The sequence below is a fragment of the Lycorma delicatula genome, chromosome 11, assembly GCF_047948215.1.
Source record: "Lycorma delicatula isolate Av1 chromosome 11, ASM4794821v1, whole genome shotgun sequence".
Taxonomy (NCBI): domain Eukaryota; kingdom Metazoa; phylum Arthropoda; class Insecta; order Hemiptera; family Fulgoridae; genus Lycorma; species Lycorma delicatula.
The window spans coordinates 22,986,569-23,013,346 of record NC_134465.1 but is presented as its reverse complement, the minus strand read 5'-3'; the positions used below and the strand labels follow the sequence as shown (position 1 = coordinate 23,013,346).

The following is a 26,778-nucleotide window of genomic DNA, read 5'->3' as shown; positions in this document are numbered from 1 at the left end:
GCAAATATAAATAACCCAAAAACGTTTTTCAAAAAGTCAACGCCAACCTCTTAAAATTGAGTAATATGTTTTTTGTTCTTTTCCTCTATCTCCCTTCAGTTTAAATACTTTTCAAAATTTTTGGAAATATAACTTCAATGAGCTTCATATGAGCTATCAAGATACAAATGTTTTGTATCAAGAAATGTTTTTTTTTAATTATAGACCTCATACCCAGAGTGGAGAAAAGTTTTTTGGAAAACTTTCTTTTTCTTATTTTAATCGTTATTAAAGTCTGTATTAGATTTACAGAAAACTTTACTAACTTTTAACCTGTTAAGCTTAACCTATATATGAATTTTTTTTTCTTAAAATTTATTCCCCACCTCTAAAAAATGTACATTCTGGTTTTTGTTTTTTTGATCTAACTCTTTTAATTGTTATTACTAATAGCTGGGAAAGTTATGTGATACTTAGGCAGTTTTTTTTTGTTTTTTACATTTATAAAAATAGTTAAATATAATTTTTTAACTGAAATTTCATTACTCATTTAACTAATTTAATTCAGAAAATATTCATGCGCAGTTGCATGCACTTCCCCCCTGTAAACGTTCTACTATTTTTATATATAATATGTACATATCTATAAATATTTCAATTTTCAAATACCTCTTAATAAGATTTATATTATAAACTTGAAATATGAAATCTCAATTAAAATTGTTAGATTCAGATAACTTATTTAAGCAAACAGAAATGTTTAATATCCTATATTAGGTACTTAAGTAAATACAAAATTTGGTATGGATGTAACAAAAAAACATAATTTATGTACACCATTAGTAATAGCAAAAAAATTACCTGGTATGACACTTTGGTATATATTCAAATGTTTACATTTATGTTTGCTTATATATATGGTTGAAAAAGAAAGTTGTCTTCTTTTTAAATTAAGTTTCTACATAAAATTCACAAATCTTTGTCAACAAAATTTTAATTAAATTTATAAATATTAAATTTTGAAACGTTCTTTCAATCATAAAATCATTTAAATAGATTATTATTTGATTAACTTTATTTTACGTATCTTTTAGCTGCTGTTATTTATTTATTTTTTTTTTTCACTACTTTAATAATTTTTTAAGAGTGTGTTTTACCATCAGTAAATTAAAATACACACAAAATAAGATTAAAAAATGACAGAAATTGTTGCAATTGAATTGATACTTTATATACCATGGTGGTAAAAGGTGGTACACCGCCTTTTTAAAAGTGGTATCTGAAAGTTTCTGACTAGTTCCAAAAATATGTTTACCTTATTCAAAAATAGTTGCTACCCACATTTTCCTGAAGTCCATTCATTGCCTGCAGTAGTAATTTATTGTCATCTGTGTTCTGTGATAGATTTGAAGTGGTGACATTTTAGTTCAATTTCACTCATGGAACAAGTTATACCACAGTGGACTGGATTAAAAGAATACAGAGACTGTGAAGCAACCATATTATTTTCTGTCAAACACTGCACCATTCTGAAAAAGGCTGTAATTCCTTGGAATCTTCCAAAGGATAAACTTAACATCAATTCCATGTATTTTTAAGTTGTCAGTTAAGATTTGTGAGCAGGCCCTATAATTAAGCCAAACCATGTCAAGGAATTTACAGAATTTTGGCCGATGATTCTTATGGAGAAGTAACAAAATTTTTTCAAGCATTTAGCGCATAGCTGGCTCATGATTGTCATCTTTAACTGATCATCGACTGGCCAATGTTCAAACATGAAAAGAAATATCTTTATACTTCTATATTTTAAAGAATATATTTAAAAGCCTGATAAAGCATTCTGAAAATCTTGGGAACCATTTTACCAAGTTAGATTTTATGCAACAATATTATCTAAAAATCATAGAACTGACTGAACCTACATCCACAACACAAGGCCTAGTGGCGGACACCTAGCAGGCTTTGGTGTAATGATAATCATTGTTCCATGTGGCATCATTGTAAAAGATAGTCCAAGAATGTTTTGATCCACCCTCTCATGTCCTATCTGTGAAAGAACACATATATGGCAATTGTGCAATTAAATTTGAACCTCAGTTTTATGCACTTGTTAATATGCTGCTCAAGCTTGCACATATATTGTTTTGCTATTTAAAAATTAAAGTTCACATATTTTAAAGGTTTATATTTTGAAAAAGAGCAAAAATAAACATTAGAGCATAGGCGATTCAAATGACTACACATAACTGTATAGTGTGCAGTTACACTACATACATCAGTAAATCTAAAGTCAAAACTATGAGTCCAGAGAGTTTCACAAATTAATTAACATTAAAAAACCAACTTTTATATATTACCTTTATCATTTTGATAATTTGCAATTGCCAAATACATTGTACTTCCAATTGTAAATGGAGTAATACTTTTTGGGTTATATGTTTTTATAACTGAATCAATTTTATCAAAATATGTATCTAACCATTTATATACATAACTTTCAGTATTTAACTGGAAATTACCAATCATATTTGTAGCAGCTGCTAAAAAGACTGTATTCATATCTTTTTGTTCCCTACAACAAAGTAATTTTATTTTTATTTAATTCACATATTTTTCTACTAATGTATAAATATATTCGTTAAAAAAAAAATTGTTAGATGTAAAAAATCAAATAAAAATCGATTACATGCAATCAAATGAAAAAATATAAACAGTACTGAAAACAAATATAAAACATTTTTCACATAAAACTAATCTCATTACACAAAACAAATGTTGGAAATAGAGTAGTTGTGTCAACAGTAAGCCCCACTCATTTTTTAATAAATTTAACAAATTAAGTTCTACAACAGAACTGAATAAATGAATGAATATTTTTTAAATTAAAATAAGATAGAAAACAAAACTATTAATTGTAATTGGTTGAGGGAAGTTTAGCAAATGCCAAAAATGATCTTATAACATTGGGCTGTTAGCAGGAGCAACGGGAACATATGGATGTACTAAAGAAGTATTTCCATTGGGAAGTTTTTTTTCCAGTAATGTAAGGGACATAATAGCATGTTGGATGAAAATTTCCCCTCTACAGCCAACATTTTGAAACGAAAGATTTTGTGAAAAACTTCAACAAATATCATTTTACCAAATCTTTCTGAGAAATTTCATAAAAATTGGAAAAATGTCCAGTTGTGACTGCATCACAAACACACCAACAGACAGAAAGACAAACGGTTAAGTAAAAACAGGGCTTTATTTTGCTTAGGCAAAAGATATAAAATACAGACCAATAATAAATGGAAAATTATAATAATTATCAGTTTGGGGTAAAAATATTGGCCAAAAATTAGTAATTACTTTTATGACTTAAAATACAATTTTATGAATAAATCAATACAGAAATAATTATAAAAATAAATATAAAACAAATTTGAATACTGAAAAAAAAGGTAATAGAAACAAAGAAAGTCATTTTTACTTCTTTGTACTAAGTAAAGGAAGTATTGTGATCATAAAAAATTTTGGTTCTCAGATTTCAACGGAAATATCCATTTTGACCATCCCTGAATCTATTTTGACTAGTTTCGGCGTGACATCTGTATGTACATATGTATGTAGGTACTATCTCGCATAACTAAAAAATGATTAGTCGTAGGATGTTGAAATTTTGGATTTAGGACTGTTGTAACATCTAATTCTGCATCTCCCCCTTTTGACTGCAATTGACTGAACCAAAAGTGTCCAAAAAAGTTCAAAATCCAAAAAAATTGGATTTTGGAGTTTTTCTTAACTTCAGTAATAAGCTCTCATTGACAGCTTTTCAACAATGTATCATAAGTAAGTGAGTGGTACTTATTTTTATTTGTTCCTGAGTTATGGCCAAATGAAATTTTAATTAATGAAATATTTGGATCTATAACGAGAAGGCACATCGGTTCAAATAAGACTTCCATCTTCTATTTTATTTTTTAACTTTTTTTTAATTTATTTTTTTAACATTTTTTTCTAAATTAAATATATTGCTTTATTAATAATTAACCTGTTATTGTAAAAAAAAATTTACAATAAATATTCAATAACAAAAAAAAAATGAAAAAAATTATTAGTTATTAGTGAAATAAATTTTTTTTATTTTATACACATTTTACTTTTAAAAATGAGTATATGTAATTTAATAGGCATTATTACATGCATGTATATATAAGAGATTTGATGAAACATCTGATTATTTAATATTAATTGAAAAATATAATTTAGAATGGTATTATTTTTGGATTTTTTAATTTAATTTCTGTTTAATTTTATCTACATTAAAGTTAATTACAGAATGACTGAAAAATAAACCCTCACAAGAACAATATATACACTGAGGCCGTATAGGCCGTAGGTATGTATACAATATATACATACATGCCCGATCTTTAATAAATTGCAAAATATTCTTATCTTTTAGTTCATTACTCCACTGATATTGTGTTGGACAATATCCTCCCTAAGTCGGAGTTCATCATCATCATTTCGTTTGTTTTTTGTTGCTAATCATTAATTCACTCTTTGGTTTGATATAATTCTTCTGATCTTAATTTGTGTACATGTTCTCTAGTTTTCAAATTTTCTCTCTCTTTATATTCATCATCCACTCTTGATCTTTTTATTCTTTCCTTGGTCTTAATGTTTTCTTTGACTTTACATTTATCATCTTCTTATTCTTTCTTTGGTTTTAATATTTTCTTTCTCTTTATAGTTATCATCTTCTCTTATTTTTTTTTTATTCTTCCTGTGTTCTTAACATTTTCTTCCTCTTCATATTCATCTTCTTGTCATTTTTTGAGATATATTACTTCATGTTATCTTTCTTTTTACTGTATGATTGTTTTTTTTTTCATTTTTGATTATTCACCAAATAATCTAATAATAAAAACTAAATATTTTACACTGTAAGGTCAAAATTAACAATTGTAACCAGTTACAGGAGTTCACTAAACGGAATAGTTTAATTATTATTAACTTTTATTTATGACACACCAGAAATCTAAAACTTTTATTAATCAGCAACTCATGAAGATACAAATAATATTGATCTAGTAATACGAATAATAAAAGGACTTTTACTCTATCCTAATATTTCATGTAAAATTGTTGAATTAATTCATGTATAAATATTTGATGTTACTAAAAACTAATATTCTAGCAATTCTGTAACTGTCCACTTTGTTAAATAATTGGAGAATCATACCTCACTTTCAAGTGAAATAAGTTTAAATGTAGTGCATATGTAATTTAATAGGCATGCAAGGAAGTCATATGGCGTTTATATAAATTTTTACATAAAACAATAATTTTTTAGTCATTTTTAAAAACAAACTAATTAATAAAACTATAAAATGTTTCAGAAGAAATCAATGCAGAAATTTGAAAATATATCACATTTTATTAAAATAAAAATTAAACAAATTAAAAAAGTAATCATCTATAAAATAAGAGCTTAGAGCAATAACACATTTGATCTACACTCAAATTAAAAAACAATTGGATCCACACAAAATTGCACAGATGCTAATGTAATCATTTTATAGATCTATGTGGTCCAGAAAAATGCTCCAGCATTCAAGGCAGGCAACATTTTTTTAAATTATACTTTTGGTTCCAAAATTTTAAATTACCTGCTGGGATTAATGTTAAATGACTAATTGTGAATAACTTTTAATGACAAAATTCTGGGTAAACTCAAGATAATTTTCAAAGTAGCAAAATTTCAACCAAACTAAAAAGTTTTTATACATACTTTCATAAAAAAAAGAAGTCACTATTAAATAGTTAAGATTTAAGGCTAACTTTAATAATTTACTGTATATGAGTTCTGATCCAAATAAAATTTACTAATTTATCAGTCTATATTCATAAATAGCAAATAATACTTACCACATTACAACATCGCTTAAACATTTGTCACTAAATGTTTGTATATGTTCTAATTTTAATGATAAATGATTAACTTTATATATAGCCGAGTTGTTGTGCGGATGATTTATAGTGAAATTATCATAATTTTTATTATTATAACATTCAGCAACAACAACATATTGATAATTATTAATAAAAAGAGTCGATAATTTTATTCCATTTCTTATATTAACTTCATCGACTTTAGAAAACTCATATCTCTGAAATTACACAAAACAAAATTTTAATGTATATTTTTTTATAAATTCATATATTACTAAGTTTTTAAAATAAATTAATTTTTCTCAGCCCCACAGTTTAATTAGCAAAATTTTACTCACAGAAGAGATAATAGGTTTGATTCTCTAAATTAATTTGGTACATTTTTCATCTTTTATTAAAATGAAATCTTTTTAGATTGAAGTGAAGATTCTCCCAAAGTCATATAAAGAAAGAATACCTTTCAAATACATATGTAGAGTGATTCACAACTATATGGCAATCTCTTGTGAGCTGATTCTACAGCTAAAATTAGTAAAAACGTTTGCATAAATATAAGCCCGAAAATGCTTCATCAGCAAGTTACGGCTAGTGACAGATTTTGCCCCGATTTCTGCTCCTCTGCTGAAATGAAGCCCTACTGAAATTTTGGAAAGGTAAATTAAGGGATGAATTAAGTGATTTATTATGATTTTTGACCTGAAAATATTTTAAAAATCAGTCTCATTACTGTATCGCAATAGTTTTAAGGATATCTGGCATAAAACACAAAAATTGAGGATAAAAAAAGAACACGTTTTTGGATTTAATGTAAGAAAACTTTGTGAAATGATTAATCAAGATGTATTTTTCTTTTTCAATTAGAAATGTAAAAAATTTAATACTGAAAAGACTCTTGTAAATTACCTAAGAAAAGATTGAATTCAGGATATTGAAATTTAACTTATTAAAAAACAAAACAGACTGAATTGTGAAAAAAAATTTTAACAGCATGAAATAACTAACTTTGTCCATAGGTTGGAAATAACAGCTGATCATTTATTTACTACTTTTTTATCAGAATGAATTAATTTGTTTTCATAGGTTGGCAATATCAGCTGATCAACAATAAATACTTGAAATGGTGTTTGAATAATCTTGATGACGGTTTTTTACTATATTAAGGTATCTGTGAGATTCTGTGTACAATTAAGGAAACAGAATTTTTTTTTTAATTTTTACAAAATTTAGTGAAATTTTCTGTAATACAAAATGGGAGAAAATATAAATATGTAATCATTTGAAGAGTATATGGTCATGATAATAATTTATAGTAACATAAACAAGAATGATTTGGCTGCAGTTCAAGAATATTGTGATAATTATCCACATCAAAGAGCACCTGATAGAAAAACCTTTTAAGCTGTGAAGAGACAACATAAATCAAAACAAGTAGATAGTGGTTCAACGTAGAGCAAGAAACCATAATAATGAACAAGCAATAATAAATGCTGTATAATTATCATCAACTAAAAGCACCAGACATCAATCATATGGTGAGCACTTCATGAGGCACAGTTATACTCGTTCCATGTAACACGGGTACAAGACTTATTATTGCAAGATCATAATAAACAGAAGATATTCTGCCAACGGTTAACTAGAAAATGTGTACAAAATTGCAATTTCCTTTGTCGTATTCTGGTAACTGATGAATTTTTCTTCACCAGAAATGGAATAGTAAATTTTTGTAATACCCATATTTGGGCGGATGAAATCCCACAAGAGACTGAGACAAGACATTTACAGCATACATTTTCAATTAATGTTTAGTTTGGTGTTCTAGGTGATAATTTGATTGGTCCATTTTTCTTACCAAGAAGGCTTACTGGAGAAGCATTCCTTTTTGAAAACAAACCTGCCCACCCTCTTGGAAGATATTTCTTATGAAAACAGGTTAAAGATGTGTTCATGCACGATGGAGCACCTCATTTTTCTAAAAACGTAAAGGTTATTAATATATCCATCTGACATAGCAATAGTACATAACAGCTAGTTCATAGTCTGATATACAAGAAAGTGCCATATTTTTCTTCCATTACTAGTTTTGATAATCATAAATTCACTCAAAAAACTTTTCATCAATTTGTTTAAAATAAACTTAAGAGATTACCAGTTTTAAATCAATATTATACTTTTGACAAATTTTTGATTAACAATAATTAAAACCTTTGAAATTTTTGCAAACTTGATTAATGTTAATAAATAATATTTCTTAAATAATTTCCAAATTTTTATTGTTTGTATAATCTTTTTGGTATCTCCATTTGCTTTACAATAAATATATTTATTATTATTGCTATTATGTAATAATTTGTATATTATACATAATATATGTATATTACGTATAATATATGAACTTCATTTACTTATATTTCTTATAATTAACTGAATACTTCAAGATGTTGATTGAGATAATGTTTTACCATGGTTTTTCTTTATCTGTCAAGGTAATGATTGATTTATTTAAGATTACAAACTAATTTATTTATCAGTGCAGTAATAGATTTCCCTTCCTAGTATGATCTATGTAATATACAATTAAATATTGACCTGAGAAAATATTTATCTATTTATCATGAATGTTTTATCAATATATATGTATATATATGAGACATTTAAAAATATAATGAACTCATAAAAAGGTATTACTAAACATATTCTCAGGATTTATGTACTTATCCCCATATTCAAAAGTTTAGGTTTAATCAAGATTTGTCTTCAATGTTACATTATTTGATGTGGCAATAAACAAAGTTGTTAAGATGTGTAAATAAACTAATAATTTGTTTAACAGCTGGAGATGAGTTTATAATTTACTCGACATCACATTCTTTTTTTTTTACAGAGAGAAATACAATTTACGTACAAAGTGTCAGGTTCAGTAACAGGTTCCACAAGATGTTATTGAGTATGTATGTGTGCCTGCGCCCCCGACTAAACCTCCACCTCTGTTTGTTACCCCTTCCTGGAACTGCTTATGTGGCATTACTTCAGGAAAGGGGCAATGCCATCAGATACAGGAGACAGAGTGCCCACAGCTTCATCACACCAAGGCGACCTCCTCATGCTCAGGAGATCCCCTAGGCACTCAGCCGGCACCCACTGGTATCTCCTTCCCATACAGGACTCTTCTGCTTCATGTAGTTTCACCATCATCTTCCTTGCAAAATCCTCTAAAGCCTTCCAGCCGCCCTCACTTTCTGTTAGCATCTGTTGTGTTTCATCTGTACGGTCGTGACTCGTGTATCTAGGATTTCCACACGGTCTTCTGTGAAATGCAGACACCAGAAGCAGACTTGTTTTGGAGTCTCTTCTTCCTCACACTCTGGACACATGTCCAAATTTTCCCAATTAAATCTATAAAGGTAATACCTAAAGCTGCCATGGGCCACCACGAACTGCGTGAGGCTGTATCCTAGCAAACCATGCAACCTCTCATACCAACCGTTTAAGTCACCAGAGGTAATGGATCCAGTGGCCCTTTGTGCTCGGGTCCCATCTCTCCTGCCATATTGCCATCAGCTCGTCTGTTATTATCTTGAGTGCCTTTTTAATGTCGCTGGGTGGCAGGATCCCATACTCTCTAAGTCTCTTTCTTTACAGCAGTACCAGATCAATCAGCATGTATCCAGCCAGCACTTCTGCTGCCTCTAAAAACAGTGTTATATAGACAGAAATAACCTGTAAACTGCACCTTCTGTTTAACGAATCCAATTTCACTATGTACTTGCTGTATCTAGCTACTCCCGGCCACAGCTCAAATCCATATAAGAGAATAAAATATCCCATCCCAACTAGCAACCTCCTTTGCTGTTGGTGAAGTCCACCTTTGTTCAGAAGCACCTTTGTTCAGGAGTCTAGAGTCAATCCATACTCTCAGGTACTTGATTGCCGGTCTCATGACAATCTTTCTACCTTCAAGTGTAAAGGTCAGGTCAGGTCAAGAGCAAAGGCCTTCTTGTAGCAGATGTGATGACCACCATTAATGTTTTCTCTGGTGCCAGCTCCAGCCCGACACCGGTCACCCAGCCACTAATCATCGAACAGGAGTTACGGATTTTAACAGCCTCCTGCCATGTACTAGCATCAATCACCATAGCCAGGACATCCGCGTATCCAAAAAGCGTCACTCCCTGAGGAAGAACTACCCAGAACACACCATCATAAGCCAGATTCCAGAGAGTTGGCCCGAGGACCGACCCCTGTGTTACTCCTCTGTCTAGTCTTCATTCCACTAATCCAGTCTGAACCTGGCATATCAGCCTACGCCCGGTAAGATACGGACCATCAGAGTCCGGTACTTTGGAACACCGTAAGCCGACAAGGAACGCATAATGGCGATGTGAGAAATGTAATTAAATCCATTTCTCACATCGCCTCCATCTTTCTGGGAAGACACCTTCGGTAAGGCAAGCATTGCAAACTTCCAGAAAAACATTTTGTTCAGCCCCAGCTGCCACCTTAACTACTAAGTCAGGCAGCAAGTCTGGGCCTGGCCCCTTATCTGTTGGTATCCGCGACACCGCAGCAGCAAGCTTCTCAGTGGTGAACGGAATCGGTGATACCGCTTCATCCCAAACATCTGCTTCTAATTCTTCTCCATGAGGGAAAATTCCCTCTATAATGCACCTTATTTCACGTGCATCTCGTGTTACGGGTACCCTGGGTCTTAATCTGGCACGGTCTTCCGCACGGATCAGAATCCACCTCCGAGATTAGTTGTTTCCAGGCCCTTCTTTTTGACTCTCGAATTAGTCCGCGAGCTCTTTCCTGCACTCCCTGTATTGGAGTGGCATAAATGGTCTCACGGACTGCAGGTACGCCCTGGTCATCCGCCTCCTGGCCCAATGACATTCCTCCCTATTTTTAGCGATGTCAGGGGTCAACCAATAAGTGGGTTAGTGTCTTGTTTTACTTTATTTCCATGGTAATTCCCCACAAGCCTCCTCCAGACAACCTGCCAGGCGGGAAGCCTTTCCCTTTAACGTAATTTAACACCCGGGTCTAAGTCCACCCGTGGTTGATGCTCCAGCCCGCAAACATGAGCGAACCACGTTTATCATGGCCGTTATCAGATACTGACATCAGAACCGGTTGATGATCGCTGCCCATGTACTCCTCGGAGACCCGCCCGTAAAAAATCCGAACGGCCACCTCCGGCGTAGCGAACGTTAAGTCCACGATGGACCCCGTCATACTCTTCCTGTAGGTATTGGCGTCTCCCCATCGTCTGTCTTGGCGATCCTCAGGCCATAGACCAAGCATTAAAATCACCGGCTAGGACCGTCGGCCGATGATCACGGAGATCCCGAAAAAGATTCTCCAGAATCTCCCTGTAATTCTCTACATGTATGTTGGACGAGAGGTAGCACGAATATTAAAACACTCCACCTACCTTCGCTCTCATAAAACCAGCGTTCCTATGAGCGTCTTACATCGGCAGGGACACATACGATCACAGTGCTGCTCCACAAACCTCGAATACAATCCAATTCGTGTCCAGTCGGGGTACATACGGCTCGGAGACAAGTTCTATATCCGCACTCGCCCCCAAGACATGAACGGTCAGCATATCCCGTGCTAACCTAGATTGATTCATATTTAATTGAACAATTCTCATTATTAAGCTGAGGACTGACTCAGCTTAATAATGAGCGAGCCGGGGGTGGACCCCCGGCTCACTCTTCTTAACTTTTTTGTCTTTGTTGATTTCTTATTTCGCCCCTTTAGGGCATGAAACACCACAGTACGATGCCTCTCTAGGTTGCATGTTGAGCACTTTTTAGGCGTTAACTTAGAGTCGGCCGCACGATGCCCTACTCCGCTATCCCCGCTCGATTCTCACTCTTAAAATTTATAGAAACATGCCCCATCACCAGGCAACGGAAGCATCGCTTGGTGGGAGGGGGGTCAACAAGGTCCACCCTACAGGATACCAAGCCAGACCTTATCCTCTTATCCCGGCCTTCTGTACTACAGGAGCGGCAGCGACGCCGGAAGCCGAGATATTGCTACCCCAGTTTCTCCATAGTCCGGCCTAACCGAGACTCTCAGGTCACCCGGCAACTTCGGAGGCCACAACCCGTCCCCGTATAATCTCAGCAGGTAGTATATCTTTCTCCAGGTCTCTTATGCGGAGAGCGACAGTTCTGGTTTTCATAAAGGGATTTCCTTCCTTTATTGCCAAGGATATAGCCTGTCTAAAGGTTCCTGAGTACTCCTTTTCTTCCGTCATTCTGATTTCCATTTTGTCCCGGCCTTCCTGATGGACAAAATTTCAGTTGCCTCTGGGACCACCACCTCGGATCTAACTGTCTAGAGTAGGTTCGCATATGACGACCCCGACTGACCACTATTGTCTCCGTCCTGTGCGTCTGCGGTACTGGCTCGACACTGCTCCATGCGAGCGAAAGCCTACCCACCGGTGAGATGAGGTGATACTTGCGTTCAGTTCTTCTCCCCTTCCTTTAGAAGAGTTCCCCTCTTCAGAAGCTTAGACTGTGGACGTCCTGGTAAGTTCTGTGAAAAGTATATGGTAAGTACATTCCAAGATTTCACGTTCACAAATGTGGCCGTAACCCTCTGTCTGCAGCGGTCCTATATTGCCATCACTATTGCCCTGACCTTTTCGAAAATGTCAATCAGGGTTGAGCAAGGTCGGCGCCGTCTTCAGAGTCCATATATCTCACATGGAATTTATTGGCGATAGGCGGATTATCACTTCCACAGTCACCAATTAGCCTAGCCTCATCTGTGGCCGACATCACAGTCCCGGGTTTAGTGCCAGGCCCGTTCAAAAGCCAGGCTACTTGTGGGTGCCTAGCGGCTAGCTTATGCAGCACTTTGCCCTCCTTCAGTTCATATGGCATCACATTCTGTAGTAACTTCATTTAATAAAACAACATAAGCGTATACATGTTTATCTCAATTATGGATGAATAATACATCGAAATTATTTTAAAATTACTGATAAAGTATAAAAAAGGGTACCTATCTGATAAAAGTAAAAAATTAGCATAATTTTAAATAAGCATACTTACGTCAAATTTATACAAAACCAAACGATCAGAAAATAAGTTCTTATCACTACCTTCAAGAGTGATACCAAAACAACCTTCTTTACTTACACCCTCAGGTAAACAAAATAAAACTATGTCATCTGTGAATAATCCAGGTATTTTATAAAACTCCTTGAATCCTTTAAATCTGTAACCGGCTAAAAAATAAAAAATATACGTTCAGCAATTCAAAAAATTAATATCAAAAGAATTAGCTCAATCTAAACATATTTGATAAATAAATATATTGTAACAAGCCTGGTATAACGGATCTGATTTCTTAACGCTAGAAATCTGCGTTAAGAAAAATGGTAGAAAAGATAAAATAAAATAACAGAAGCACCAACTGCATATGATATAAGATAAGGTAAAGACAATTAAGTCTAAGCTGTATTAATAAGAAAAACAGAACTAATTCCTAGCTACTTTTTAAACATTTCACTTTATTCACAGTTCTATTAAACAACAAAAACTTGAACTGTAAAAGTAATTAAGTTTTCTAATCTTAATGCATAATTTTATTTCTCCAAATACATAACTGATACAATCACTAGATACAGCTATATCTGATTTCTAAACATACTATCTATGATGGACTTTGGGAGATTTGTTTAATACAACAAACATTTATGCATTAAACAAAGTTGAAAAAATTGTAAAATAGGAAACTGCAATGTCAAGATAGATGACTTAGTAAAAGAACAATATCATCCTCATTCAAGTGTTACAAAAAGTATGGAAAATACTACATGTGCTGACAAAGACCAGTAGAAAGGTTTTTGCAACATGACTTTATTTTTATAATTTTTCAAAATAATTTTGACCACACATTATACACTTCTCCATCCTTCAAAACCAATCTTCAAAAAAACCCTGTCATGTTTTGTCAGAAATCTGGGGACACTTATCATTGAAACCCCTTAGGAGATCATCACTTCTGGTAAAATGTCCTCCTTTCAGACTGTTCTTCACCTAGGGGAATAATGTGAAGTCACATGGAGCAGGGTCAGAACTATAGGGAGGTTGCTCTTACAGTTTTATTACAGTGCTGGCCAAATACACAGTGCAAACTTTGAAGCAATTTGCTTGAGTGTTATCATAGTGAAGAAACCATGTGTCCATCCTTGATATTATGCCCAGCTTCTTGAGAGGTTCAACAACTTTAGGCAAGCATTCCTCAGTATACCACTTCCCTGTAATTCTCTTCTGAGTTTTCAGAAAACTCACTCTAAAGCTCCACTCACACTAAAAAATATGGCTAACCAAACAGCCAAGATGTCTCCTCATCTTCCAGCACCCATGTTTTGTTCTTAGCCTTGGTCGGGATGTCATAATAGTACAGCTAAATTTCATCACCTGTCACAATACTATTCACATAGAAAGATATCTCATTTTCAATTTTTTTCAGATTTCACAGCACTATGAGTGCCACCTGATCATTTGGTCAAGTTATGCAGCACCCAAACGGTACAAAGCTTTTTTTAACTTGAAGGTTATCTCATAGAATAGAATGAACTACTGATGCTACCCAAGAACACCTCTATTTGGTGGTAGTAGTAATCACACGCCTGTCTGTTTCAAGCATTTTTCAAACTACAGCAATGTTTCCCTCAGTCACAGACAGATGGTCAATCTTACCTTGGAGTATCCTCAAGGCCAAAATTTCCTCTTTCAAACTCTTGGTATCACCTAAATATTGTTGTACAATAAGGACAATCTTTTCCAAGCACAGGAATCATTTCTTCTAAACAGTGATATACACTTAAAGTACATGCAAAATGGCAGCCACAAATATAAATATAATTATACCTATAGAATATTACACTTCTTTAAATTATGAAAAATTTAACAATATTTTGAGGAAAATCTAAATAGAACACTAAAACACAACATTTAAATATATAAGCAATAGTGTTCCAGTTGCCATAAAGTAATCATATGTTTATATAATGTAATTAAAGCTATACTATACCTAAATAAAGTAGGAATTGTAAAGGGACTTTAACTAACATGAAAATTTTTACATTAAATTTATAATATCAAATTGATATTATTGATATCATATATATATAAAATTTAATGTAGAAATTTTCATATATATATCACCAATGTAGAACTAAAAGCCTGCCTGCAAGAATTAAAAGTATAGAAGATTAATTAAAACTCAGATAAAAATCTGACAAGAATTTTTAGTTTACCAATTTCACTAAAAACCGATTAATTCTGGATGCTACTTGAAATCGACACAATCCAACATAACATGCAAAATCTAATAGAATGTAATGTATAGTCATGAAAGAGTCATAAAAAATTATTTACCACCACATCATCAGACAAAATAAAGTGTGTTAATCCTAGTGGGTGCTCCAAACACACACACAACAAAGGACAAATTTAACAGAGCAACTATCTACTGTTAATGACTTCCAAGAGACTACTAAAAGTACTCCCAAGAGAGTATCAAACTAATATAAAGATAAATATAATCTATTAAGTAATACTGTTTTTAGAGTGCAGCAATTCATCACAAATTAGAAAAGATTAACATGTCACTTATATAACTTTTATGTTAAGATATAGTGTTAAGGCGTACCATTTAATAATTATGGCTCAAGCAACTTAAGGTTAATATATAGTGGAAAAGGAAATCATTTAATAGTTGTGGCCTTTGACTATGATTTTTCCATTCTTACCAAAAGATGAATATGGACACTGAAAATTTATCAAATTTGACCGTAAAGTAATTACATTTTTGGTACTCACTTTGAAAATTAAGTTACGAATCTTTCAGCTTGTTCCTTATTGTGATTATAATCACTTTAATTTATAATTCACCTACAATTTATTGTACTTCATATTATTTATAAAAAATATGATTAATTTAGATATGGTTATAAACATAAACGCTTTAGGAGTAAAAGCAGTACCTTCTCTGACAATAAAAAAGTAAAAATAGAGTAACAACTTCAATGCAAACCACAGCATATAAGCTGTCTAAATTATTCATGGTAATTTAAAGTGAAAAATCATAAACTTACAATAGTGTTTTTTTTTCCAAATTCAAACTATTTTTACTAACTACCGAATGCAAAGTAACAATTCTCGCCAATATACCTTTGGCATCCGTAATTTAAAGCAGCAATGCTTAAATATCTCTAAAATATATTACATAATGAAAGCTTCGTTGATAATATATATTTCGAAGGACTTACTTTGTTTCAAAACATACAATAACAATAACATTAATTTCAAGGAATGTAAATTTTTATATCGTAATCGAATAAAATTAATAATAACAAATTAAATTACTGATAACAACCTCGCAATTTCGTGAAAAATAGAGAAAACAGTTAATCACTTACCCGATAGAGTGTTCCGACACCTTACATGAAATGTTTCCAATTTTACGAGATTAAAAAAGTATCTAATTAAACTAATTTTTAATATAAAAAATAAGATTAATATTTTACACTGTAAAATAAGTAAATATCGAAAATTACCAAAAGTAAAAATAAATATATACTAGAAACTCTTACTGCTGTTGTCACAACTGTCAGTTGTGTTTATTATCTTTGTTGACGTTAACCTCTTGACGTATATTTTTTTTTTTACTCCAGTTAATTACCGTACGTACTACTATTTTATGGTACTTAAGCAGATATTTTAATTGTTTAATTTATACAATTATCAATAAGCATAATGTAAATTATGAATCCGTCATTGTCAACGAGATCAAGAAAAGAAACATAACCTAAAAGTCACGTTGTACATGTGAAGAGTGATTGATTTGTTTTGTTGTGTAAAACCTATTTACAATTTTTTATATATAATTTTATACACTATTAAAGATGTCTGGAGATTGGCCTGAAGATAGTTATCTGGATTTTAAGTTATTAGAAGAGCAAATAACAAGGTTTGTTGATAAAAGTGATTATGATGAAATGTTAAGAATTCAACTGAACGAACTTGAAATGTTAGAATCTATGTTTTCAAATCCTGGGGAATTTTCAATTTATGATTATAGTGTTATTGCTGATATAAATGATTTTCTCGATGGCAAAACTTCTATATTACCTCCGTGCTTAGATTTTAATATAAACTTAACAATAGGAGATTCAATTAAATTAGAGGTATGTGTAAATTTACCACACGATTATCCAGCTAATGAACCCGATATATTTGTAAGAAATGATACACTAACACGTAATCAACAACACGATTTAAATGCGGATCTAGCTGCATATATATCAACGCTTGATCGTGGTGAAATATGTATTTGTCCAGCTGTTTCTTGGTTACAGGAAAATGCAATAAGGTACTTTAATAAATGTGATAAACCAAAAAAACATCAATTAGCTAATAATGTACATGATCCTACAAGTGATAAAAGGCTTTTTATGCGGTATTGGATTTATTCGCACCATATTTTCAGTAAAATAAAACGGCGAGAAATTTTAGATCTAGCTCAAGAATATAATATTTCTGGATTTTGTTTACCTGGTAGACCTGGAATTATCTGTGGTGAAGGATGGAGTATAGATTGTGAAGATTGGTGGCAAAAGGTAAATTACCTTATTCTATTAATATGTAGTATGTATATTAATTTTATAACAATTTAAATTACCTAGTTTCATTTTAATATAAAAAGGAATTTTTTGTTGACTACCTCTAAATCAGTATAACCATACGCAATGCAAGAATAAGAGCAAAATGTGTATGAGATGCTAGCTCTTAATTGAGCTTAAATTTTTTATATTCAAAGTAATCCTTTTTTTAAAAGATGAACTGAACCCATTTTAAATATTTTTTTTTTTTTAGTGTGAAATAAATCTCACCATTGAATGTTGTTTTTATTCCCTTTTTTAGGATTTTTTGGAATTATTACTCTTGTAGAACATTAAATTACTGTTTTTTAATATAATGTTAATGTAATTTGTAACTAAATATGTAATGAAATTGATGAACAGAGACTTGCATTATTTTTTTACATGAAGGTTCATTCTGTTACACATATAATTTTTTTTGTTTTTATTTATTTCATATTAACATTGCAAAACATCTGAGGATGTTTTGGATAAGTCAGCTTGTTTATTTTAAAATTTTTTTGTATTTTTTAATCCGTTAGTTATCTTCTTCATAATCTTTGTTTATACATGTTAGGATTTACTACCCTAACATACTTAAATATCCTAATATACTTTGAAATATCAGCTGGATCAGAATTCAGTATCAACACCAGTTACTTAGCTGAAAATATTGATTTCATGATATCCTTGCAGGGGTCACTTTAGATTTTTTTATACTCTTAAAACATTGAACCAATTTGTACTTATTTTTGGAGCCTTTGACTGTAATATATATTTGCATTGAAAGATAGGAATAAAATTTTTATGTACTCTATTGTTAATAATCACTTAGAATCAGAGAAAATCGTTTAAATAAAAGGATTAAATCAAAAGAATGCTAGTTTATCACAATATTATTACAAACCTAATAAGTTTCATTTCTATAAACTGTGTTATATACAGGTTTTTATATATTAAATGACAAAGTAATAGATCTCTTTCTTTCAAAGGACTTTTTGGCGCTAATTACTGGTGCTATTCATAACAATAGAGTCATGTTTTACTAATTATTTTGTAGAAACTAGACACTCATTCAAAGCAATTAATCACAACTTGGAAAAAACTTTACATATATCACATAACTAAAATCTTGACATTCTTTAATATGAAATTTATAAACAACATATTGAATGTATTATACGATTACATACTTAAGGGATTTCCTAACATTTTGGAAGATAGCTACAATCAACAACTGTGTAACCAGAACTTCTACTGTAGAAAATTCTGGTGATTAAGCTTTGAAAAGTCTACAAAAAAAAGTTTATTTAATTTTTTAATAGAGTTATCTAATATGTTTTTATATATATAATAAATTAGATACATTTACACTTGATGAAGAGAACTTGTTCTTGAGACATATTAAACATGGAATGAGTTAGAATTTGGATTTAAATTTGAGGTATTTATTAATAGAGGTGTTTTATAATTATAGTAAGCAACCTAGTGTGAGATACCAATTACCCTTGAACAAGTAACCTATTCTAGGATTTTTCTTTTGTTATCCCATGCCTTAGTTCTCGTTTTGTTTTATGGAAATATTCTTTTTGCAGATACGTTGTATGAATTGGAAAAAAATAATGTGCAAGAAAAAAGAAGAAGTGCCTTTAATAAATAATTCAACTAATAATATAGATTATTTACGTAAATTTAAAGGATTTCATGAAATTTCATTTGAAGGCGGAAGAACTAAATCACGTGATACACATATGAATATGGGTGAATTTTTTAGATATCTATCTCAACATGAATGTGGTTATGTTTTTAAAGATTATTTTGGTGTTGATGGGAAAACTGGAGCTTCAACTGCTGCTCATTGACACATCACTAATTACATGTTTATTTTTATATAAAATAAAGTGGTTTAAATATTAACAACATAAGATAATTCTTTTTACATTATATCAATGAAATTGGTTGTAACTGAGAAGTTTATTTTGGTTTATTAAAACCAACTTATTTTAAGTGTAACTTTTTAATTACATTCTCTTTATCGGTTGTTTTACATATCACTATTTATTTAATTAAATTAAGTTCTTGCAGTAAAATTTTATGATTTTTATAAGTGTAAAGTTTTATTTCACTGCATAAAATTTTATCTCAATTGTTTGTAAGTTTTTATTTTACAGTGGTTATCTATATTAAAAAAATTTTTTTTGTTACATTCTCTGAAAAATTTAATTTACATTATTCGTCATAAAATAAAAATTTCAATTGTTATTGAGAGAGTAATAATTATTATTGTATTCTCTGCTAAGAACACTATGATTTCTTTGCACTTTAGTGTGAGTGCAATAAGTTTTGACTATGGCGTTATTCCAAAGCACATCAGCATATAATAAAAGAATGGAGCTAAGAAAGGTAAACAGTACTCAACATAAAAACTTCAACTTTTTTGAGCAGTTTCAAAATTATGCACCCAGGTTACATCCAAAGACTAATTTCTTGTTGCAGCATCGCTTTGTTTCCACCATTCATGTTTAGTCATTAAAAGAAAAAGATAATAGTGTATTTATAAACCCATTTTTAAGTTTTGAAATTTCAAAGCTGTAAAATGTTTACAGCTGTCATTTTTTTTAATTCCCAAAATAACTTGTATTTTTATTTGCGTAAAACATCATGTATACATTTTTAACTTATAATGATGAATCAAATAAAAAAAAGGAAAGAATAATTCATATAGTTTTTCCATATACGTGTTCAATGTGAGCACCTTTTGTCAAGCAGCAGGCACAGTCAATTGGATAGTTTTTCCATACTTCAAATCACCATGTTTGGAATAATGGAAGTGACAGGTGCTTCGACCTGCTCTAGTTGGGTAAATCAGTAGGTAGCAGAGGTGCATATAGAAGATCCTCTATAAAACCTCAAAGGGAAAAAATTACATGAGGGTCATGTTAGGTGACTTTAACAAAACAAGCTAGTCATCGAATCCATGCCGACCGATCTAGCGGTCAGGATGAACAGCATTCAACCAATCCCATACAGAGTTATGCCAGTGAGGAAACACATCATCTTGAAATGAAATTCTGAGGTTCATCTTGCAGTTGAGGAAAGAGCCCACGTACACAGCATATCCAAAAAACAACATCTGTTGTCGCTTGCTTTAGTAAAAAGGAATGGCCAAAAAACTTGCCATCAGGATATCACACAGAAAATATTTAATTTTGGGTAGTACGTTTCACATTGAGTTCATGAAGATTTTCTGACCCCCAGATATGGACATTGAGTGTTAATTTTTCTACCAAGTTCAAATGTTGACTCGTCACTAAACACAATAAGACTGAGAAAATCATGCTGCAACAAGTCAATTTTGAAGTCAGTATGCACAGCAGCAGTTTGTAGGCTTTAAAGCCTGTAACAGCTGTAGACTGTATGGACGCTTAAATAAATGTTTACTTAAAATATTTCACACTTCATCACCGGCAGTTGCTAGTTCACTACAGGAAAGACTCACAGACACGTGCAACATTTTCTTCAGACAACCTCGGTTGTCCTATACTCTTCCCTTTACAAACATCCGTTCATTTCAAAGCAATTGTGCTATCGACAAATGTTATTGTCACTCGGAGGATCACAGTTAAACCTTCTATGGAAAGCACATTGAACTGTATCTACAGACTCACATTTAGAAAACTGAAAAACAGAGAAGGCTTTATGTTTAAAAACTACAACTACCATCTTTATTAGAGAGCTGTCGAACGGAAAGATAGAGAATCAATCTACAGCCAATCACCCAACTAAAACTGACTTCTTTGCTTCCAGCCTTAAATTAACACTGTACACCTTGTACAAGAAATATAACAAATTAACACCCTGATATTCTTTTTTGTACACCCAGTATTTTGTTACATGTTAATACTTTAACATGTAAAAATGTAAAACTTAACAAAAAACTGAAAAAATATTGAATAAAGTAAAAAAAAAAAAGTGAAACTAAAACTAATAAAAAAGGAGGAACTGCACATGAATATTAATTTGACAGTTTAAATATATATAAATTATATCTGAAAATTATATAAGCTTTATACAAAAAGTTTATTTTTTGTTGAGTAAAAGAAAATTTATTCCTTTTATGAAGCAATTTATTGTGAGGAAAAAAGGTTTGTTTCAGATAGTCATTATTTATATTTCACCTTTTTTCACTCCCTTAGTTATGAGTAAGAAAAAAATTCCTTCATAATAGTAGCTTTCAATTTAGAGAATTATCTCTATCAGGTTTTAAGTTTTCTGATTTAATATCCCTTTCTAACATAACCTCTTAGAGGTTGTTATCAAAATATTTTTGTTTACTTTAGTCAGAATTTTAGACCACCCAAGGAATAAATATGCCATTTTCAGTTTTCTTGTTAATGTATTGAAAATAATTAAGAAAATTAAAACCATGTGGGACAAAATAAAATTTTTATCAATATAAAAAAAATTACATAAAATGAGTCCGCGATTCAATCATTTCTATAATACTCGTATCTATAAATGTGTTGTGATAAAAATAATGGTTTATAAAAATAATTCAATAGGCAACCTTTTGACAAATTAATCATTTTTATTATCACTTCGCTTATACAGTGACCCAGAAACATTCTTCGTTTATATTGCCGCTTTATCCTTGAAATTTTTTACGTTATTATAAATTCAGTGGATTAGATATTATACATATTTTCACAGTAATAGTAACAGTAAATATCTATATATATGTAGTTTATATATAAACTGCCAGGCATTTTTCCACTCTTAATAGTAGTCAACTGTGCTTTTAATATGATGGCAATTGTAACTAAATATGTATTTAGTTACCAAATATGTATTTTTAAATGTATTACCAGTATCATTTTTTTTTTTTTTTTTTTACAAATTCTTAATTATTTTTGTCCCTGCTAAATTTAAAGAACATTAGTGAATACAAAGTGTCTTTAATTGGGCGTTTTGGAACAATCACATATGTTAATGATCTTTCCTTTTAAAAGGACAGTCATCTCAGTATACCTTATTACGTGTTAATTATTTTATAAGCTGTTTTATCATTCAAAATAGAAACTGTAAGAATACTAATTTTACAGTGTTTCATAAGAATTAATTGTTAATTAATATCTATCATTATTTCTTTACTTTCTTTTAATATTATTTTTTCATTATCTACTTATGAGCACTGTCTTTTCTTTTCAATTTATGGGATTTTCTTGATTTACTTTTAACATATTATGTTTACCAAGTATTATTAAACACAACATTAGTAGTCATGTTATATCTTTGCTAATGATTTTGAAACTTAATATATAAATGTAAAAGTAAAGAGAATGAGCCGACTTAATTCTCCATTTAATTTTTTTATAATCTACACAATTTGATTTTATTACTGAAAAGACTGAATGATAATGAAAAGTACCCTTTTTTGCTTAGTTTTCTAGATATCCAAATAATAAAATTCCAATAAATATTTCTATTACTGGTTGTCAGCATCCTGATTTTTTAATGACATAGCATATTGATTGTAATTTAAAAACATGTATTTTGTATCTTCAGCGATAACTAATTGCATATATCAATAGATAATAGTGGTTTTGTTTACTGACATTGTTAGTTACTGAGAAAATAATTTTTTAAGTTGCCAAGCTCCCGCTTTTGATTTTTGGGGTTAATTGATGGAAAGTTTTTCCTTTTAGCCTTACCTCATCATTACTTCAACAACAGTTATTAACTGCCCTGGCCAGGTAAATAAGCAGACTATATACTGCCGACTAGGGTTTATAGTATTCTCATATGTATGATATGACAGTCTTTATCGGGCTGAAGCATAATTCCAATGTATATTCCTTGTTCTGAGAGAAAATATCTTACTTTGCCATTTTCTAATGCAGATTTCATTCAAGATGGGGCTTCAGTAAATGTTAATAGATAAAAGAAATTTTTTCTGTTTAGCATATTAAAAATGCGCGGGTGTTTTATGAATATCTGTATGCTTGCATGTCAAGATTGTATTATATCAATAGTACTGTCCGTAAACGTAATGTACAATTAAAAAAAAGGTAAAAATCAGTTGAAAAGTGACTGTGACTGTCTTTTAAAAGGAAGCTGAAATCGAATGACATTTTGTAAAACAAAAATCCATAATAATAATAATAGTAAAATGAATAACTTTTTTTAATGTGTTTGTATCAGGAAAATTAATAAATAATGTAAATCCCTGTTCAAATTGAACATCTCATTGTTAAAATAGACAGTGGTAAATAATTTGTTAAAATTCAAAAAGCTTAGCCACTTCGATAAAACATCCAGAATTCTCACTACAAAAAAATTTAAGATGAATATTACTTCCCCTGTTGTTTTAAAAGGCCATTTAGGTATGCAATTTAACATATTTTAGGCTATTCACCAAATTATCTTGGTTAAAGATGTATATTTTTTGCTTCATTTTTACTTAAGTTGCATCAACCGTTCTAATCATTAGTCAGAAAATATTAACAGCACATAATCATGCATTTAAAGGGAAACTGTATTCAATAATCTGTTATTGTCATGGCCATCTACAGCAACCAATTGACTAGACAAAGCACTCGCTGGTTTTAGGCATTTTATCTTACTTCATTTATTATTATTATTAAAATATCTCCTCATCATTTTTTTTTTTCATTGTTTGGAGTAACAATGCAGATAAAATCTTTAGTTACAGAAAACTAAATTCTCATGGAATAATTTATTAATGTTATATTTTATTCTAGTATTAGAGCCAATAGTTTAAATTTTTATTATGTAAGGAGAGAAATTATATTTTAATATCACTACGTTTCTCAGTATAGTTCAATTGACAATACAGTTAAATTGAAATAAATATACTTAATTTTACTATAACACATTTTTTATTTATAACAATTTTTAATAGTGTTCATCTATTTTTATGAAATGGTTGTGCACTACATAGTTATTTAAAAATTGCCAAATATTTTTATATATATGTGATTCAATTTTTTTTTAGTTGTATATCATTTAGAAACTAATATCATTACATTTTAGTTCATATTAAAATAAAAGTTTGATACTTTGTGTTTTATACGTGTTTTTGTTATTATTGTTAGTTAAAAGTTATTAAATTTCTTTGATTTCAATTGTTTTCTGATCTTATAACATACATATTTAATGTTTCTTCATTCGTGGTTTTGTTGTACATCACTTTTTATTTACAATTTTTTTTATACCTGTTTCTAGCTTATGACTCTTGATACATAGATTAAAATAATACATTTCAGAATATACTTTACATAATTAGAGTTATTACAACTTTCAAATCATTAAAATTTTAAATAACATAAATGTGATCTTACAAGTGTGCATCATAGTCTGTATCAAGAGCATTGACATTATTTAACTTTATTGATTTTTTTAAAGTATATATAATTTTCACATTTTGATGACTTCAGTGGAGGGTGTTTCATTCTGATGAAACAAACATACAAAAATGCATCATTTAATCTATGAAAAAAGTCACCTACATTTTAAAAGGTCGAAAGGATGATATTGGTATCATACATTTTTTATTCCTAAAGTGACTGACTTGGATATTATAAATTAAAATTTTTATTAAACAGTATTTTTTATATACACAAAACTGAAATACTCAAAAATAGATGAAATTTTAAATTGAATTTTGATTATATCTCCGGTTGTAAATTTACAAACATGTCGCGCACATATACTACTGTAAAGTTTTCTGTAGTTCAGTTTTCTAAATACAAAGACTTTATCTGTGCAAAAGGAAAGGGAAATTTTTATAAACTTTTCATTGGTCTATTAAAACATTTTTAAAATGCCCAGTCCAAACTTTTAAATTTATTTTGTGATTTTTAAAATTAATTACAATAAAATTTGTAAGTATTATGTAAAGATATACTCAAAAATCAAAATTTTAATATTTAAATTCAGAATTATTAAACATTACTCTACTCACAATTATTAAACATCATTATAAAAATCTGTTTTTAGAATGTTATACAGGCATTATTATTTTTCAAATTTTATTGTTACAAATGTAATAATACAGCAAAAACAAAAGTGGGGAAAAATGAATAAAGGTTGTGGATGGCTGTAAACTCAGCTACATAGATTGGTCATTCATTCCAGTATCATTCTGATAATAAAAGGATTCAAATTAATATACTTTTAATTATTAACTCATTCAGTATTATTTATTATACGTATTTAAGGACACTAATAGAAATTCTTTTGATAATGGAAGAAATAATGAACTGATAAATATGTTGATCCAAATTTTGGAAAACACAATACTTTAATAAAAAAAATGTAATTTAAGTTAGTTGCTATTTAATTACTGTAAAAAAAAAAGGAGTATTTGTTTGTTATTTAATTTTAAGTTTGTATATAACAGTTTAATAAGATTTTATTATAAGTTAGAAATATGTTAATGTTATTTTTTATTGTTTTATATCTCAATTGTTTTGTATTTTGTGTGATTGAATTAAATGGTAAATGTTCTTGTAATAAGTTGTCGTGTCACTGTAACCTTAAGAAATATAAATTACCTTTATTAGCACGTAGTATGTTTGATTTACATGATATCTTTGGCTTTTTAAAAAACCAAAATTCACTATGTGATAAAATAAAATACATAATGCGTAAAAATGAAGATTAATAGAACATTGTTTAAATAGAAAAATTTGGATTTAGTTGTTTTCTGTTTTAAAGTAATTTACAATAAAAATTATACTGTAATCATTTGAAAATCTAAAGTTAAGATGTGATTGATATATTATACATTTTCGGAATTTGTAATTACAGAATATCATCCTTAGAAATTGTTGATATAAGTTTCCATTTCGGTCCATGAAATTTTACCATTGTTGTAAGCTAAATACACTATTACAATAGTGATTTAGTAACAACAGTCTTCATATATAACAGGAGATATATCTGGTAAAGGAACTATAAAATTTCCATCTATAATGATAAAAAGTTGTGAAATAGATAAAATGGATTTGTGATCTGTATCGGGTAAAACTTTAATTGAGATACAGAAAAATTACAAAAGGAGCCGATTCTTTTGTCTGTGACAAAATGAGACAATCATGAATTAACAGAAAATAAAACATTATCACAGCTGAAAGATAATAAACTTAACTCGA

At 30.2% G+C, this 26,778-nt stretch overlaps 2 protein-coding genes across 3 annotated transcripts in view; one reads left to right on the top strand and one right to left on the bottom strand.

The window, feature by feature from the left end:
* clos (closca) overlaps positions 1-26,778 on the bottom strand; it is a 112,100-nt gene that overhangs the window by 76,083 nt on the left and 9,239 nt on the right. For both annotated transcript variants that reach the window (XM_075378787.1, XM_075378788.1), the window contains exons 4-6: positions 13,002-13,177; positions 5,899-6,140; positions 2,337-2,551 (exon numbers count right to left, since the gene is read on the bottom strand). In XM_075378787.1, coding sequence (XP_075234902.1) covers positions 2,337-2,551; positions 5,899-6,140; positions 13,002-13,177 — 633 coding nt within the window. The remainder of the gene's footprint in view (positions 1-2,336; positions 2,552-5,898; positions 6,141-13,001; positions 13,178-26,778) is intronic.
* LOC142332406 (RWD domain-containing protein 2A) lies at positions 16,596-21,604 on the top strand. The gene is made up of 2 exons (XM_075378845.1): positions 16,596-17,581; positions 19,198-21,604. Exons 1-2 carry the CDS (start codon positions 16,868-16,870, stop codon positions 19,462-19,464), a joined length of 981 nt encoding a protein of 326 aa, XP_075234960.1. The 5' UTR covers positions 16,596-16,867; the 3' UTR covers positions 19,465-21,604.

Excerpts from the sequence above, each read along its gene's own strand:
- LOC142332406 (XM_075378845.1), top strand. The coding sequence starts at position 16,868 with ATGTCTGGAGATTGGCCTGAAGATAGTTATCTGGATTTTAAGTTATTA. Across the intron at positions 17,582-19,197 it reads GTGAAGATTGGTGGCAAAAG|ATACGTTGTATGAATTGGAA; the intron begins GTAAATTACCTT and ends TTCTTTTTGCAG.